The 13,923-nt window shown below is 38.5% G+C and overlaps 1 protein-coding gene across 3 annotated transcripts in view; it reads right to left on the bottom strand.

The window, feature by feature from the left end:
- Nucleotides 1-13,923, bottom strand: part of BBS9 (Bardet-Biedl syndrome 9) — a 442,846-nt gene that overhangs the window by 76,098 nt on the left and 352,825 nt on the right. For all 3 annotated transcript variants that reach the window (XM_067746666.1, XM_067746668.1, XM_067746667.1), the window contains one exon: nucleotides 7,950-8,132. In XM_067746666.1, coding sequence (XP_067602767.1) covers nucleotides 7,950-8,132 — 183 coding nt within the window. The remainder of the gene's footprint in view (nucleotides 1-7,949; nucleotides 8,133-13,923) is intronic.

Below are 13,923 nucleotides of genomic sequence, written 5' to 3'. Positions count from 1 at the left end.
AAGCTGGGAAGTCGCAGAAAAGGAGTTTCGGAAAGAAGATACAGTGGAGCCAAGTGACTGAAAGTCCTGAATGCCTGGCACTGGAATCCAAACTCGACCAGGGGCAAAGAGAGCCATGGAAAGTATGTAAGCAGATGTGTGACAGGAGAGCAGTGGGCTGAGTCTTGCAGAGATGTGCAGGGCAAAACGTGGGTAGAAAGGCAAAAACATAGGTAGAAAGGCTACTTCAAATGCCACCACAGAAAGCCAGGTAGAATAACAAGGACGCAAGCCAAGGGGGGTTCCCAGAAACATTTCCAAATGAACAACCACAGGCTAGGGTGACTGACTAAACCTGGAGGTGCAGCTCTGCATGTGGTTACAGCAAAGAGGGAGCGCCGGTTTTAGAGGAAAGAGTCACCAATTTCCAGGTGTACATTTGTAAAAGAATGCAAGGTCCCAGAAATGGCAAAATCATCTCTTTGTAATTAGTAGACTCAAGTTAGGCACAGTAAAGGTATTTTATGGAAATTGAACTAAGTAAATACACTTCCAGCCAGGAATCAAATTGGTAAGCATTATAAGCATGGCGATGATCATTATTTTCCTCACTGTGGTAGCGTGAGTTTTACTTACTTTACTTATTTATAATTAAATCTCACCTTATTTCACAAAGGATCTCACATACAGTGAGAGTGTAGCTTCAAATAATCAATTCTTTGTTTGTTTACTTAGTCTCTTTATTCTTAAATGCATGAATAATATTAAATGTGTCCATTAAAGCGCTGTTTCATATTTGATATACATAAGGAAAGATTAAAAAATTACACGTCACCACCTGTAAATGTATTCTACTTGGCTCCTATTCTGATCTATTTCAACTATTTCAGTTTTTAAAACTGCAAGCAGGTCATCAGAAAAGCTCTGAGATACATTATATTCAACTCTAGTCAAGTATTACATAACACCAGTTGCACCTAACTAGCAACAACACAGAGTATGTGGCCATTATGAACATAAAACTAACTCTTTCATGTTTATCTTGCTGGCTAAGATCATGGGAATTACCAAAATATTTACTTTCTGCACTATGTTCCCATAGACAGTTATAATTGTGATGATACTTTAGCAGTCATAAAGGCAGGCTTGATACTGACACCAGACTTCCTCCTTTTGTTTGCCTTTTAAGAAGAGGTCATTAATAATAGTAATGATTAGCCATCTCAGTCATCACTCAATCCAGACAGGCGGCACAACGGCCCTTGCATCAAATCTGACCTGTGACGTAGAAGTCTTTAAGTCTTGTGAGTGAGTCTTGATAAGTCCCTCCACACAATAGGATTTCCTATTATAAACATCTGTTTTCTCACATGAACCATGTTGAAAATGTTAAAAATAAGTTTCTCTTTCCATATCAGTTTGTAAAAGGAATAATCAATCAAAAAGTAAGGCTGAAGGTCCAAATCTCCTTCCCCCACTGATGTAAATTTCCATCTTAACTTTCCCAGGGGATTTTAAAGTTCAGTACTAGGGAAGGTAACTATTAAACCTCTAAAGGACACAATAAAGCTTTTCTTTTTTCAAATAGCAGATAACAGTTACTAAAGATATTAAATGCACTTTGAAAGAAAAGAAAAAGGCAAGATGCTATGCAACGTGCCAATATTCCTTCCAACTCTAGGATTGTATGTAATCAGGCCCCCAAACCAGTGCACTGTTGCTCTTTAGAGATTCCTCTGGAATCAGGTGGAACACGTGAACATTTAGAGCAGAAGAAGTTTGAGACAGCCATTTGGAAATACCAACACTGCTTCTCCTTGTTTTCCTGCCATCTGCGGGACTTCACCGTACAGAATCTTAGTCATCTAAGCTGTTTACTAGGAAAATAAGAAGCAGATCTGTATAGAGATTAGGAAGGGCAAAAAGGATTCAGCCACATACCAACTCCAAGGGACAGTAACTACCTAGAGTGCTGTATTCAAAAGGATTCTGAGGCCATGGTGTCAGCTCAACAGGAAAGAGTCTATGATGATTATAACGTCTACCAAGGCCATATGAAGGGGGAGTAGCAGCCCTTGTGCCAGATTCTTGCCTCTCCTTTATGCAGATGCACACATCTCCCTAGAGAAGTTTCTTGTTCCTGGGAAAATATATGGTTATTGTGAAAATGACCAGGCTGATCCCAGAATACCAGAAATAAGGGCTGCAGTATCCTACCCTGCTTTCACTAATTTGTTAAAATGTGCTTAAGTTATTAACTCAACTGAAAAAACCCTTTCCCTCTTAATGACTGATAGTGCTATGCAACAGAAACTTCTGCAATGATGGAAATATTCTGTATCTATACTGTCCAGTGTGGTAGCCACTCACCACATGTGGCTATTGAGCAGCTGAAATACAGCTAGTGTGGCCGAGAAACTGAAATTTTAATTTTACCTCATTTAATTCACTTAAATATCCATTTAAATAGCTACATGTGACAAGTGGCTACCATATTAGATAGCCAATATGTTTACAACAGAATATGACTAGAATATGTTTGCTTGTAATGTTGAAGTAAATCCCCAAAGGATGGGTACCAAGTCTATTTGGTTTATTGAGGTATGCTAAGTGCCTAGAACACTGCCTGAAACATAGCATGTGCTCAATAAATATTCATTGAATGAAAAAATGGATAACAAATGAACTGGATAAAAGATTTTTCCTCTTAGGCCAATCCCGAGGTATGTGTAGTTTTGCAGCTTTTGGCTTCTGTACAGCATAATGAGGGGGAGATGTGTGTAATATCACAATTAAATACTCTCTCAGGCTCAAACCAGTAACACATTGACCTAAGTAGACTTACTTAGGTAAGTCTAAGGAGACTGTATTTTCCATAGAGCTTCAAGTGGATAGAGGGTCAGTAGAGGCGTGTTTAAATTCTGCATTGAGGATCTAAATACTCTGAAATATCCTCAGAAAAGTAAGAAAATTCATTTTAGAGTTTCCTTAACAGGTACTCTGATAGAACACTATTTTAGGTAAAACTTTTCCAGCATCACAGGAAGACAATAGGGATAATGCTATATTATCAAATCCACCGACAGAACTATGTTTATGACCTCTTTTTGGAGACGCCAAAAAAACATTTAACGTTTTTCTTAAAGTGATAGGGAGTATCCCTACAAAAACACATTTGGTATATATAACTTTCAGCAACTTAAAAAATCACATATAATAGTCAGCAACACCAGCATTTATTTGCCCTCCAAAAGTACTGAGAAGTGGCAAAAATGGAAAAGTGTTACTAAAGAGACAGATCAAAGAAAACACTGATGAATTCTGTTCCAAATGGGATGGTATTTTTTTAATACTGATAATATAGTGTGAAGAACACTACCTTTCATTAGCAATAATGAATTCTAAACATTTTTGCTTTGTGAAACCGAGGCTATTAAGAAGAAAATATTCCAGAGTTGACTATGGTATTTAGCCTGTCTTGTGACACATGCCATCTAAATAACAATACAACAAACCATTATGCAGTGCTGTTTGAACCGCAAATAAAACATCTTCTGAGCACTTTCTCTTACCTCTCAATACTGTGGGGACATCTGACCTTGAACTGAGAGTCTCTTCTGAAAATGTTGCCCACATGTCTAAAGTTCTCCCTCTCACAATGTATTCTGCCATCCACCCTCAACCAAACCGTCTAAATTACATTCAGATTTTTGTGGTATCATAATAACTTCAATATGGGATATATTTCAACATTCTGGTCAGAGACTCCTTTCTTCCCCGCCTCACCCTCCTTCCAAGTTATTTCAGGTTTGCATATTTCATTTTCACGTCTCAGCGGGATACCCATCACATAACATTTATTTGTGAGGTCTAAAGGCATAATGTGGAGGATTGTGAACCAGCATGTCAAAACCACATACTGCATGCGTACGTCTTAAAGAATGAAAAAGGATTCCTTTTTTTCTCAAGATATATAAGCTGTCTCAATAGTATAAGTCCAAAGTGAATACCACAACCTAATTAAAGATGAAGAGCATAACAAGCAGTATTAAAATGTCTTTTTTGATTCATTCTTCTCCAAGTTATGTTTTTATCAAATGTCCTGTCTCATTAATGACTTCGATAGACATAACAAGTATACACACCTTCTAATCTCATCAAATTCAGAAGAGAGTTGAAGTAATTTTTTCTTACATGATTTGGGAGGTATGACAGTAGAGAATACAGAGGCAGGTAGAAAGGAGCTTTTAGAAGATGCTCAGTCCATTCACCTGCCTACAGGGATGAGCATACTTACATACTCCTGGCAAATGAAGCTGTTTTTAAAGATCTCTGGAGTCAGAAATACCACAGTCTCTCTTGGGACTCAATTCCTACATTTGAGAATGTTTATTTCTAGGAAATTCTTCCTTTGGGTCTAAGCAGGCTTCAGGGCCAGCTTCAGAAGCATGCAAGCTGTGTAACTGCACAGGGCCCTGTGCTCAGTTTAATGCTTTGTTGTCATCATCTTGAAATTCTTAATAATTTAATCTTTGAATTTGTGTTTTGTAAGTGAAGTCTGATAAGACAAGGAAGCGCGTGTGAGAAGGGAAAATATGTGCAATATGCATGCCTCCTCCCTCTTTTCCCCCCATTCCCATACAGCCCCATAGCTCAGAATTCCCGTGGCCCCAGGATGAGTGGGAGTTCACAGAGACTCAAAGTAAGCAGGAGGAAGGCCTATTCTGTCTAGACTGATTAAGCGAAGGAACTGACAGCCCTGAGAGGCTTTTCATTTGAACCAGAACTTGTTTTGAATTAAGAAAGAAGGCAATAGATTCAAAGAAACAGGAATGACTAAGGAAACCCACTACACTCCTGTTACTTCCCTGTATTAACCAACCACTTACACTGAAAATGGTAACATAGAAAGAAAGGGAAATGGAGTGACACAGAGCTCCTTTCCCTTCAGTCCTTCCTTACTTAGCAGGAAGCTGAAGGTAGAGAGTGTTGGTAGATGTGCACTGGTTAAGAAGTAAAATAAAGACAGTTCAGTTTTGTGCAGCAATTCTGCAGTTCCATAAGAACAAAATGCATATGAGCTACAAAATACAGGTTGCATATATTGTATATGTATTGTATATATTGTATAATTGTGGCAATTCTTTAAATTTTTCTTTATTTAGAACTACATAAATAAATAGCAAACAAAAATACCACGATGAGAGAGTGACTACAGAAACTAAAAAGCTATGTGTTTAGTACCTGTTTTAACAGCACTTTAGCATATTTTCCTACTTTTTTGAACAAGGGATCTGCATTTTCATTTTGCACTCAACCTCGTAAATTATACAGCTGGCCCTGCCCTGCTTCCTCATGCTCCAGACTCGATCCACTCCATCTGTTCTGCCAAATCACCTCTTGTTAGCTTCCACCCTTATCTCCATTCATTCACCCCAACAAATGTCAACTGCGCTATGGTCAGGCATTGTGCCAGGCACTGAGAATATAAAAATGAGTAAGATATAATTCCTGCCCTCAAGTGTAGTCGAGGAGACAAATCACCATGAAAAGGTAGTAATATCTACCTTGCACGGCTTTAGTGAGGACTATAAATAATACATATAAAGTAGACAAACCACTACTAATGATGATTAGCACTCTACCCAATTATCTCATTTAATTCTTATTACAATTTATTGGACAGCTAACATAATTGTTTCCATTTTAGAGCTACAGAAGCAGAGATTTAGATCAGCTAAGAAACTTGACCAGAAGGACTTTGCTGGAACCAGCACCTCAAGCCACCCAAGTCTTTTTGACTACTAAATCTGAGTTCATAGTGATAGTAATAGTTAATATTCTTATTAATATAATCTTACACAGATGGCCAAGAAGCACATGAAAAGCTGCTCAACATCACTAATTATTAGAGAAATGCAAACCAAAACTACAGTGAGGTATCACCTCACACCAGTTAGAATGGGCATCATCAGAAAATCTACAAACAACAAATGCTGGAGAGGGTGTGGAGAAAAGGGACTCCTCCTGCACTGTTGGTGGGAATGTAAATTGATGCAGCCACCATGGAGAACAGTATGGAGGTTCTTTAAAAAACTAAAAATAGAATTACCATATGACCCAGCAATCCCACTACTGGGCATATACCCTGAGAAAACCATAATTCAAAAAGACACATGCACCCCAATGTTCACTGCAGCACTATTTACAATAGCCAGGTCATGGAAGCAACCTAAGTGTCCATCGACAGACGAATGGATAAAGAAGATGTGGTACATACATACAATGGAACATTACTCAGCCATAGAATGGAACAAAATTGGGTCATTTGTAGAGACGTGGATGGATCTAGAGACTGTCATACAGAGTGAAGTAAGTCAGAAAGAGAAAAACAAATATCATATATTAATGCATATACGTGGAAGCTAGAAAAATGGTACAGATGAACCGGTTTACAGGGCAGAAGTTGAGACACAGATGTAGAGAACAAACGTATGGACACCAAGGGGGGAAAGCGGTGGGGGGTGAAGGTGGTGGTGTGATGAATTGGGAGATTAGGATTGACATGTATACACTGATGTGTATAAAATTGATGACTAATAAGAACCTGCTGTATAAAAAAAAATAAAATAAAATTCAAAAAATATATATATATAATCTTAACCATTCTATTCTTTAATTTCTATTATTACAGTGTACATTTCTAGCTTCTCAAAGGTCGATTTTAGCTGTAATTTTATCAATCTAAAAATAATGTGTACTCTAAATTTTTTCTAATTTATTTTTACTGTTTTGTTAAGGATATAAAATATAGCTTGATTTTTTTTTTATTCTGACAACCCTTTGACCCAACTGTAGAAAATTAGATTCAACTGACAAAGCTTGTGATTTTCAAAATCGTGTTCATGACTTTGTTGGTAAAATACCGTATACAGGTTAAAAACATGTCTTTGGACGCAGACAGACTTTGGTCCAAATTCTGGCTCTACCACTCACTAATTTCAGAAAGGTACTTAACTCTCAAAGCCTAGATTCTCCCATATGTAAAACAGGGATGAAAACAATACCTTAACTATATTATAGGTCCTTGTTTAAGATTAAATGAGATAATCCTTGTGAAACACTTAAAAGAAAACATGGTACCTAGTTAACACCCCAAAATTTCAGTTTTAGTACTATTATCTTTAGTACCATGTTTTCACATCTGTGTTTAAAAATGGATCTGAAATGACTTTTTTGTTGAAACAGTTTCCTCCAATACAAAAAAATAAGTTCAAGCGTCTCTGATTTCAAAGAAGTATATATTTCTTTGTAAATAAAAGCATGCGTTAACGGCACCTGGTAGTCACATACCTCAATGATTCAAAGCATCTAAGATGTTTATTTATATCATCCTTCACCAAAAACTCCAAATGCATGCCCCCACTTTTTCCCTTTTTGTTCTAAACTGCCTATTCAAAGGATCAAGAGTTTATAAACTACATATAAAGAATTACATAAATGTAAAAAAATATCCCTGTCATTTAGCGAGGCCACCTCAGTTCTCTCTAACCCTTGAAGTGACACTTAAATTTAAGAACGTTGAGCAAATTAAAATGGCTGAATTGTTTTTTCTCATGGAAAAGGAAAGGATTAGATAATCTGAAGGTTTACTGCCATCACCCTGGTGGTCAAATGACTGTTTCCCTGGCTTCTAAGTGATTGAAGAGTATATAAAAAATAGACTGGATACCACATAAAAATGGACTATATACCTATTTTTTAAATAGCTCTAGAAGAAAAAAGGTCTTTACTTGACATTTTTATTATGGTTTGAAGAAAAGGAAAACAGGATTTGGGTAAAAAGACAAAACAAAACCAAGCTTTCATTTGATACCTTAGAAAACATGATAGCCATGTGGTATTTTCCTAAAACCACCACCTTTTTCAATAACGCTGGCTGTTACCACTGCAGGCTTGTGGGTCCTTACCAATTCTTGAGTGTCCTGCTGCAGTGGCAGAAATGCCGCTTCCAGGATAGCAATCTGGTCGGCGCTAAGCTTCTGCCACAGCCCGATCAGCAGAATCACCAAATGGGTGGCACTTTTCAGCCTGGTGAATGACTGGAACAGATTGTCTTGGTTTTCCTCTACTGCATCTGCTAGAGAGATTACCTGCAGAAATTACAAACTTCAGTTAGGGATAATTTCACAATTCTTGAGCCCTCAACAAATTACATTTGGCACATTCTTGTTTTTCTTTAAAACAACTTCATGAACTTTGTCTTCCACAAACACAAGCTATGTTGAGTAATAAAAGAGTTATCATTCATCTGTTCGCTTCCTTCTTTTAAAAAAATACCCTAAGTAATTCCAAATCCATATGGCCAAGAGATGAAAATATCCACGAAATCAGCTTAATGGGGACATTGTTCAGTGTCTGCTTCACCATCGATTCACCTTCTACAATATATGATAATATAAGTAACCTCTAATACAGTTATTACGGTCATTATTACTAGTCACAGAGATTGATCAATTTAAAAAATTCTTATCAAAGTAACTGCATTTACCTTGGAATTTCAAATAATAACTTCATAATACCCTTTTCAGAAAATAACTGTCTTCCTCTATTACTTTTTACATGGTATTGGAATATCCAATATTTCTTTACTATATTTAAAAGGTAGATAATGTTCAAACATTTGACCAATCAAGCAATGTCATTTTTAACACAAATGTCAGGCACCAGCCCACAGGGACCTGAAAGAAAAAAATGTTCAGGGTGCGTTAGCTTTACAATGCCAAATCTACTTAGGATAAAACTGGCAGGAGTGAGTAGAACTGGCTTTTTTTTTTTTTCATCCTCTTGAATAATCCTGTGGAAAAAAGAACTAAAGTAACAATTGGATAGAACACTGAAGACAGCCCATTGGTGTTTTATTTTATTTTAATGTCTTGGTGAATTTTGTGCTCATTAAAAGTAAGGAACTGATTAGGCCAGAGGCTCAAGGCACATGACAGCCCCCAGAACTGGAGTAGCAAAAGCCGGGGCAATGTAAGCTCCTTTCTACAAGTCCCCACCAGCTTGAGGGACTAGAGCTCAGATGAGTTTCAGAAGTCTAGTGCAGATGATCCATTTGGTGATATTTCACGGCTTACTGACACTGGCCCAAAGGGCCTATTAAAAAATCATCAGTCAAACAAGTATAGTCTGCAGCTGTGTGGTCTCCCAAATTCCACGTACGAGAAGGGCTATAAGGGGACAGTCCTCAGAGTATCTGGGAGACACTGGAAAAGAGATGTAGGTTAGAGAAAGACAAAGCACCTGAAGGCCCTTGCCTGACAATCCCGGGCAAACCAGGATTCCTTGCCACTTGCAGGAGTTATGAAAGGCAATCACAATTCACATTCAGCTCTAGAGGGAGCCCTGGGCGTTGCGACCAAGGTAAGCATTAACAAAGCACACTGCTTACTGAGTGCCTACTACTGTGCTACTTTTCATTTGCATTCAAAGGTACGTGATACCCTGTAGCCCATGAGGATCTTATAATTTGTTGGACAGGAAACATACATACACAACCAATTAGTGGAAAGAAGCATTACTGTAATAATGTCCTTATTGTGCAGCACAGAAAGTAAGTGTGAAAGAAGCTAGCTAAGGGGCAGATTACTATGGGCCAGAGTTAATATCCCTGGGGCCTCTTTTACTCAAATGAGGCTTGGAACTCATCCCTTCCCCATTACTTCAAGAAGTTCCCTCGAGGACATGGAGAAGTCACTTTCCTTAAACCAAAACACCTGGAATTATCTGCTTCCCCAACCCTCACCATGATTACAACTGACTCCTGTTAAAAATCTAAGTTTAATTTCATCTTCTTCCTGTGAATGTTATCAATTAAGCCTCACTGTGGGGGGCCATCATATTATGACACAGATGCTTATTGTCAATAAGCCCAAATCATACAAAGATCAAGGTGATAAACGCCTCCTGAGTGCCAGGGATGTGCAAGAATTTGCAGGAAGCACTACAGGGAATTCAATGGCAACAGAGATAACCTCCATCTTCAAAGACTTTATAATGGAGAAAGGAAAATAGGTCAAGGAGGCAAACACTGACAATATAGGGAAGACCCTATAGACTATTAAGGAGGAGAATACCACTAACATTATGATCATTATGTTAATAATAAGCCCTCCAATTAATTGAGCATGAACTGTATGCCAAGCAATCTGCTCTGTGCCATACAGGTATCAGTGCGTTCAATCCTCACGCCTCCGCTGAGACTTAGTTGGCAAGATCTCTGTTTTATAGATGAGGCCTCTGAGGCTCAGCAGATGTAAGGAATGTGCCCAGTACTGTACATAGAGTGTGCCAACTGTGTCTGTGCTTAGAAGTGCTCCACGCTTGGTTTAAGGCCCTGTTGTCTCTGTCTTGAAAGTCTTAATAACTTTATTTTTGAATTTGTGCTTTGTAAGTGAAGTCTATAGGATAATGGACCATGCACATGATCAGAGAAGATATGCTCATTAACTCAGAGAGTTAAGTGCTCTTATATTTGCATTTAAAACTGGCATTGCACAATATAAAGATTAATCTTAGAATTCATGCTAACAATTTAAAATTTTAATTTTTCCTTACTTGAAATAACATTAAATAGGAAATAAAAGCACCACCAGAAGGTGCGAAAGAGAGACCACTGAAGAAAGGAAAAAACTTTATATTTTAGTAGCTGTTTCAATAGCACTTTCTTCTACCTTTTAACAAGGGCCCTGCATTTTCATTTTGCACTGGGAACTGCAAATTAAGTAGCCAGTTTGACCATCATCTAGGGAACGAGAAAGCAGGATTCGACTTGGAGTCTCTCACTCTGAAGTCTGCATGAGACCTGAAGCACCTTATAGGTTTGGAGAAGGGCCTAACTACTAGTGAATATAGAGGGCCTTGGGAAGGAAAAGGTGGAAGAAGCAGCAGTGGCCACTGGACCAGGCTCAGCCAGCTCCTACCAGCTCAGGAGAAAGGACTGATTATTCAGTTTTCAGGAATTTTGTGAGCCAGTTGTTAAACATGGCCATTGCTAAAAATTAAATTATGTAAACTTAAAAATAAGTTACATGAAAACAAAAGTAATAAATACTCAATACGCATTACTTCCTAATTATTTTACTGTTATCTAGGCCCTTGAGGTTATTTATGCCTGTTGCATCTGTATGTTGGCAACACTCTGCAATGGTGAGCTACTGCCCATTTCTTCCCAACTCCACATTCAGTGACCTCATGCTAGAAGCCTGAAATCAGCCACGGTGGAAGTATTTACAACATGCAAATCAACAACTGTTATAAAGTTAGGTTTCCCACCCACCCTGCTCCTCACGAATAGCCAGTTGGTAAATATCTACCAGCATGCCACTGAGAAGAGGTATCTGAAATTTGTCCTCAAGAATAGATATTGGGTAAGGGGGCTTTAAAAGTGAAGGAAACAACCTGAGCAAGTGCATTAAAGCACAAATGTAGAGGCTGCTTGTTCAGGAAGGAGCAAATACTCCAGTTTGGGAAGAGCATTTGATGAGACAAAAAAGGTCATCTGGGCAACTGCTGTAGAGGAACCAAAATGTCAAGGTGAAGAGTGTGCAGGTTACTGGAGAGCCACAGGGTATTCTGAGTATGGGTGTTATCTGATGGAGGCTGTGCTCTAAGTAGCCATCGGATCACAGCAAACATTTAGAGCATTTGCTGGGACTTAAGTGAGGCTTTTATGCACGTTCCTCACTATCAAGGGAAAATTCTTACTAAGTGTAACAGCATGTCAGTTCGTGGACCCACCCAACTTGCTAAACACAGCTGTGGTGGAAGAATGACTTCTCAGTGAGACAGCAGCCCAAGCCACAGGATCTTTCCTGAGCAAGACCCAAAATACATCAATCCTGGAGAAGCATCGTTTCTCTAAGTTTCAGTCTCGCTGGATATATTTCTGTGCCATTGTGGAAAGAGTCTGCTATCCCCAAATGGTCACAGAAATTGGAAAGAAATGGGATAAACAATTCCTTATGTAAATTACCCCCAAGGAAAATCTTCCTGACCTACTGGCCAGCGTGAAATACTAAACAGATCTCCATGTTCTCAATTTAGTTTTACACGTAATAGCCAAGTTTACTTTGTTCTCCACAAGAGCCAAATGAATTTAGCAGAATTAACATAGTAAAAAGGGATGGAAAAACTAGACCCATCAAGATTTAGATCTGTCTGACCAGGGCCTAGAGGATCTCGCAGCTCACCTGGAACTGAGAAATGAAGCCAACCAGCTGCTAGGGCTTACATTTGAGGGACAGTGATTTTTCAGTGCTCATCACTGGCTGTACAAGATGTGTGTTCCCTGGCGTTCAACAGAACTACAGAAAGGGAGAGGTTTAGGAAAAAATAAATGCTAACGATTTCAAGCACAATGTGTTGATGGCCTTTGTTTTGCTTTTTCAAATTGAAGGATTCCAAATAAAATGGAGACCCCAAAGGACATCTCTATCCAACTGCCATATCAATTGATGCCAAAGTAATGAGGCAGAGGCCCAGGGAGCTGCTTGCAGGAAAACGCTCAACTCATAAAGTGAGTGTGAAATTAATCCCAAATACTTCCAGCTGCCAAGATAGGCTCTAAAATTGGTTACAGGAAAGCAGCAGCAGCAACAGCAAAGTAGACATGAATCATACTATGTGAACACAGACATGTCCAATTTCTTCACCTAAACTGACCATCGAATCTGGCTCCCAATCTCATGTATGGCATACAGAACCCCACTACATTGCTGTTTAGCTGTCATTTACTGAGCCCTGACTGTGGGCCAGGCCCTGGGCTAGTGCTGTTATACTCAGGTTATCACTTGGTCCTCATGATACCCTCTGAGATAAAAATCGTTCATCACCTCGGCTCCCACTTCCAGATGAGGAAACAGAAGCTTAGAGCTCTGATGAGCTTAATGTTCAAATGATGAGCACACTGCCTGTGGTAATGAACAAGGGCAGGGAAGGACAGGGATTTTAATGCTGTCTCCTGATTCCCCATTGGGTGCCCTTTCTTCTCACTGATACACAAACGTATACAGTTGGCGCCACAAAGTAATCCGGTGGATATTTATATTGATAATCAAACAATAACACTGAGGAAAAACACTAGTAATATATTGTAGCAATAACAGATATATGTGCTTTAGTTAAGTTTTCCCATTGTTGGGGCTTTTAACATAGGTTGAAATTTCCAGGTTGGTTTCTGCCCAAAGTTACAGTATAAAGGAAATTAGTTCATAATTTGTAAAGGATGGGAAGTTAACATAGTAAGTTTTTTTCTCTTAACAAAGGGAATTTAATTATGTTCTATATAACTCAAAATTATGAAGACTAGAAAACAGCTATTTCCTAGGCCTGCTCCTTTAGTGAAGCTACTTTTTTAAAAGGAATGATTGATTTATTGTCTATAAATCATAGAGTACAATGTTTTCCGTGGTCTAAGCAAGTTGATGGTATATAACAATAATTGTTAACATTGTCTTAGGGTTTTCTAGGAGCCAGGCACTGTGCTAACGTCCTTACAGGGATTCTCTCATTTCACTCTCAAAACAATTCTATGAGGTAGATACTAGTACTGCCCCCATTTAAAACATAAGGAAACAGAATTACAGAAAGGGTCACGCAGTTAGCAAGTGACAGCCAGAATTCACACCCAAGCCATCTGACCCAAGAAACGTCACCAAGTAACCTTGCCTGCATTAATTTTCTGCCTGCACATCAGTTTCATCATAGGCAATATGTGGAACAAATTCTATCAAAAGTTTCCCAATGGGAGGTTTCAGCTTTGCTGATGTTCCAATACCTCATACGAATTAAGATAGGTTTATTTTAAAAAAGGTCAGCATGGATGAATGAGTTAGGAAAATGGAGTTCCTATGATATGGATGAGTTTATATATCCCCCAGG

This window comes from Pseudorca crassidens, chromosome 8, assembly GCF_039906515.1.
Source record: "Pseudorca crassidens isolate mPseCra1 chromosome 8, mPseCra1.hap1, whole genome shotgun sequence".
Lineage (NCBI taxonomy): Eukaryota > Metazoa > Chordata > Mammalia > Artiodactyla > Delphinidae > Pseudorca > Pseudorca crassidens.
The sequence above is the reverse complement of the archived record's forward strand: the minus strand, read 5'-3'. Positions and strand labels throughout refer to the sequence as shown.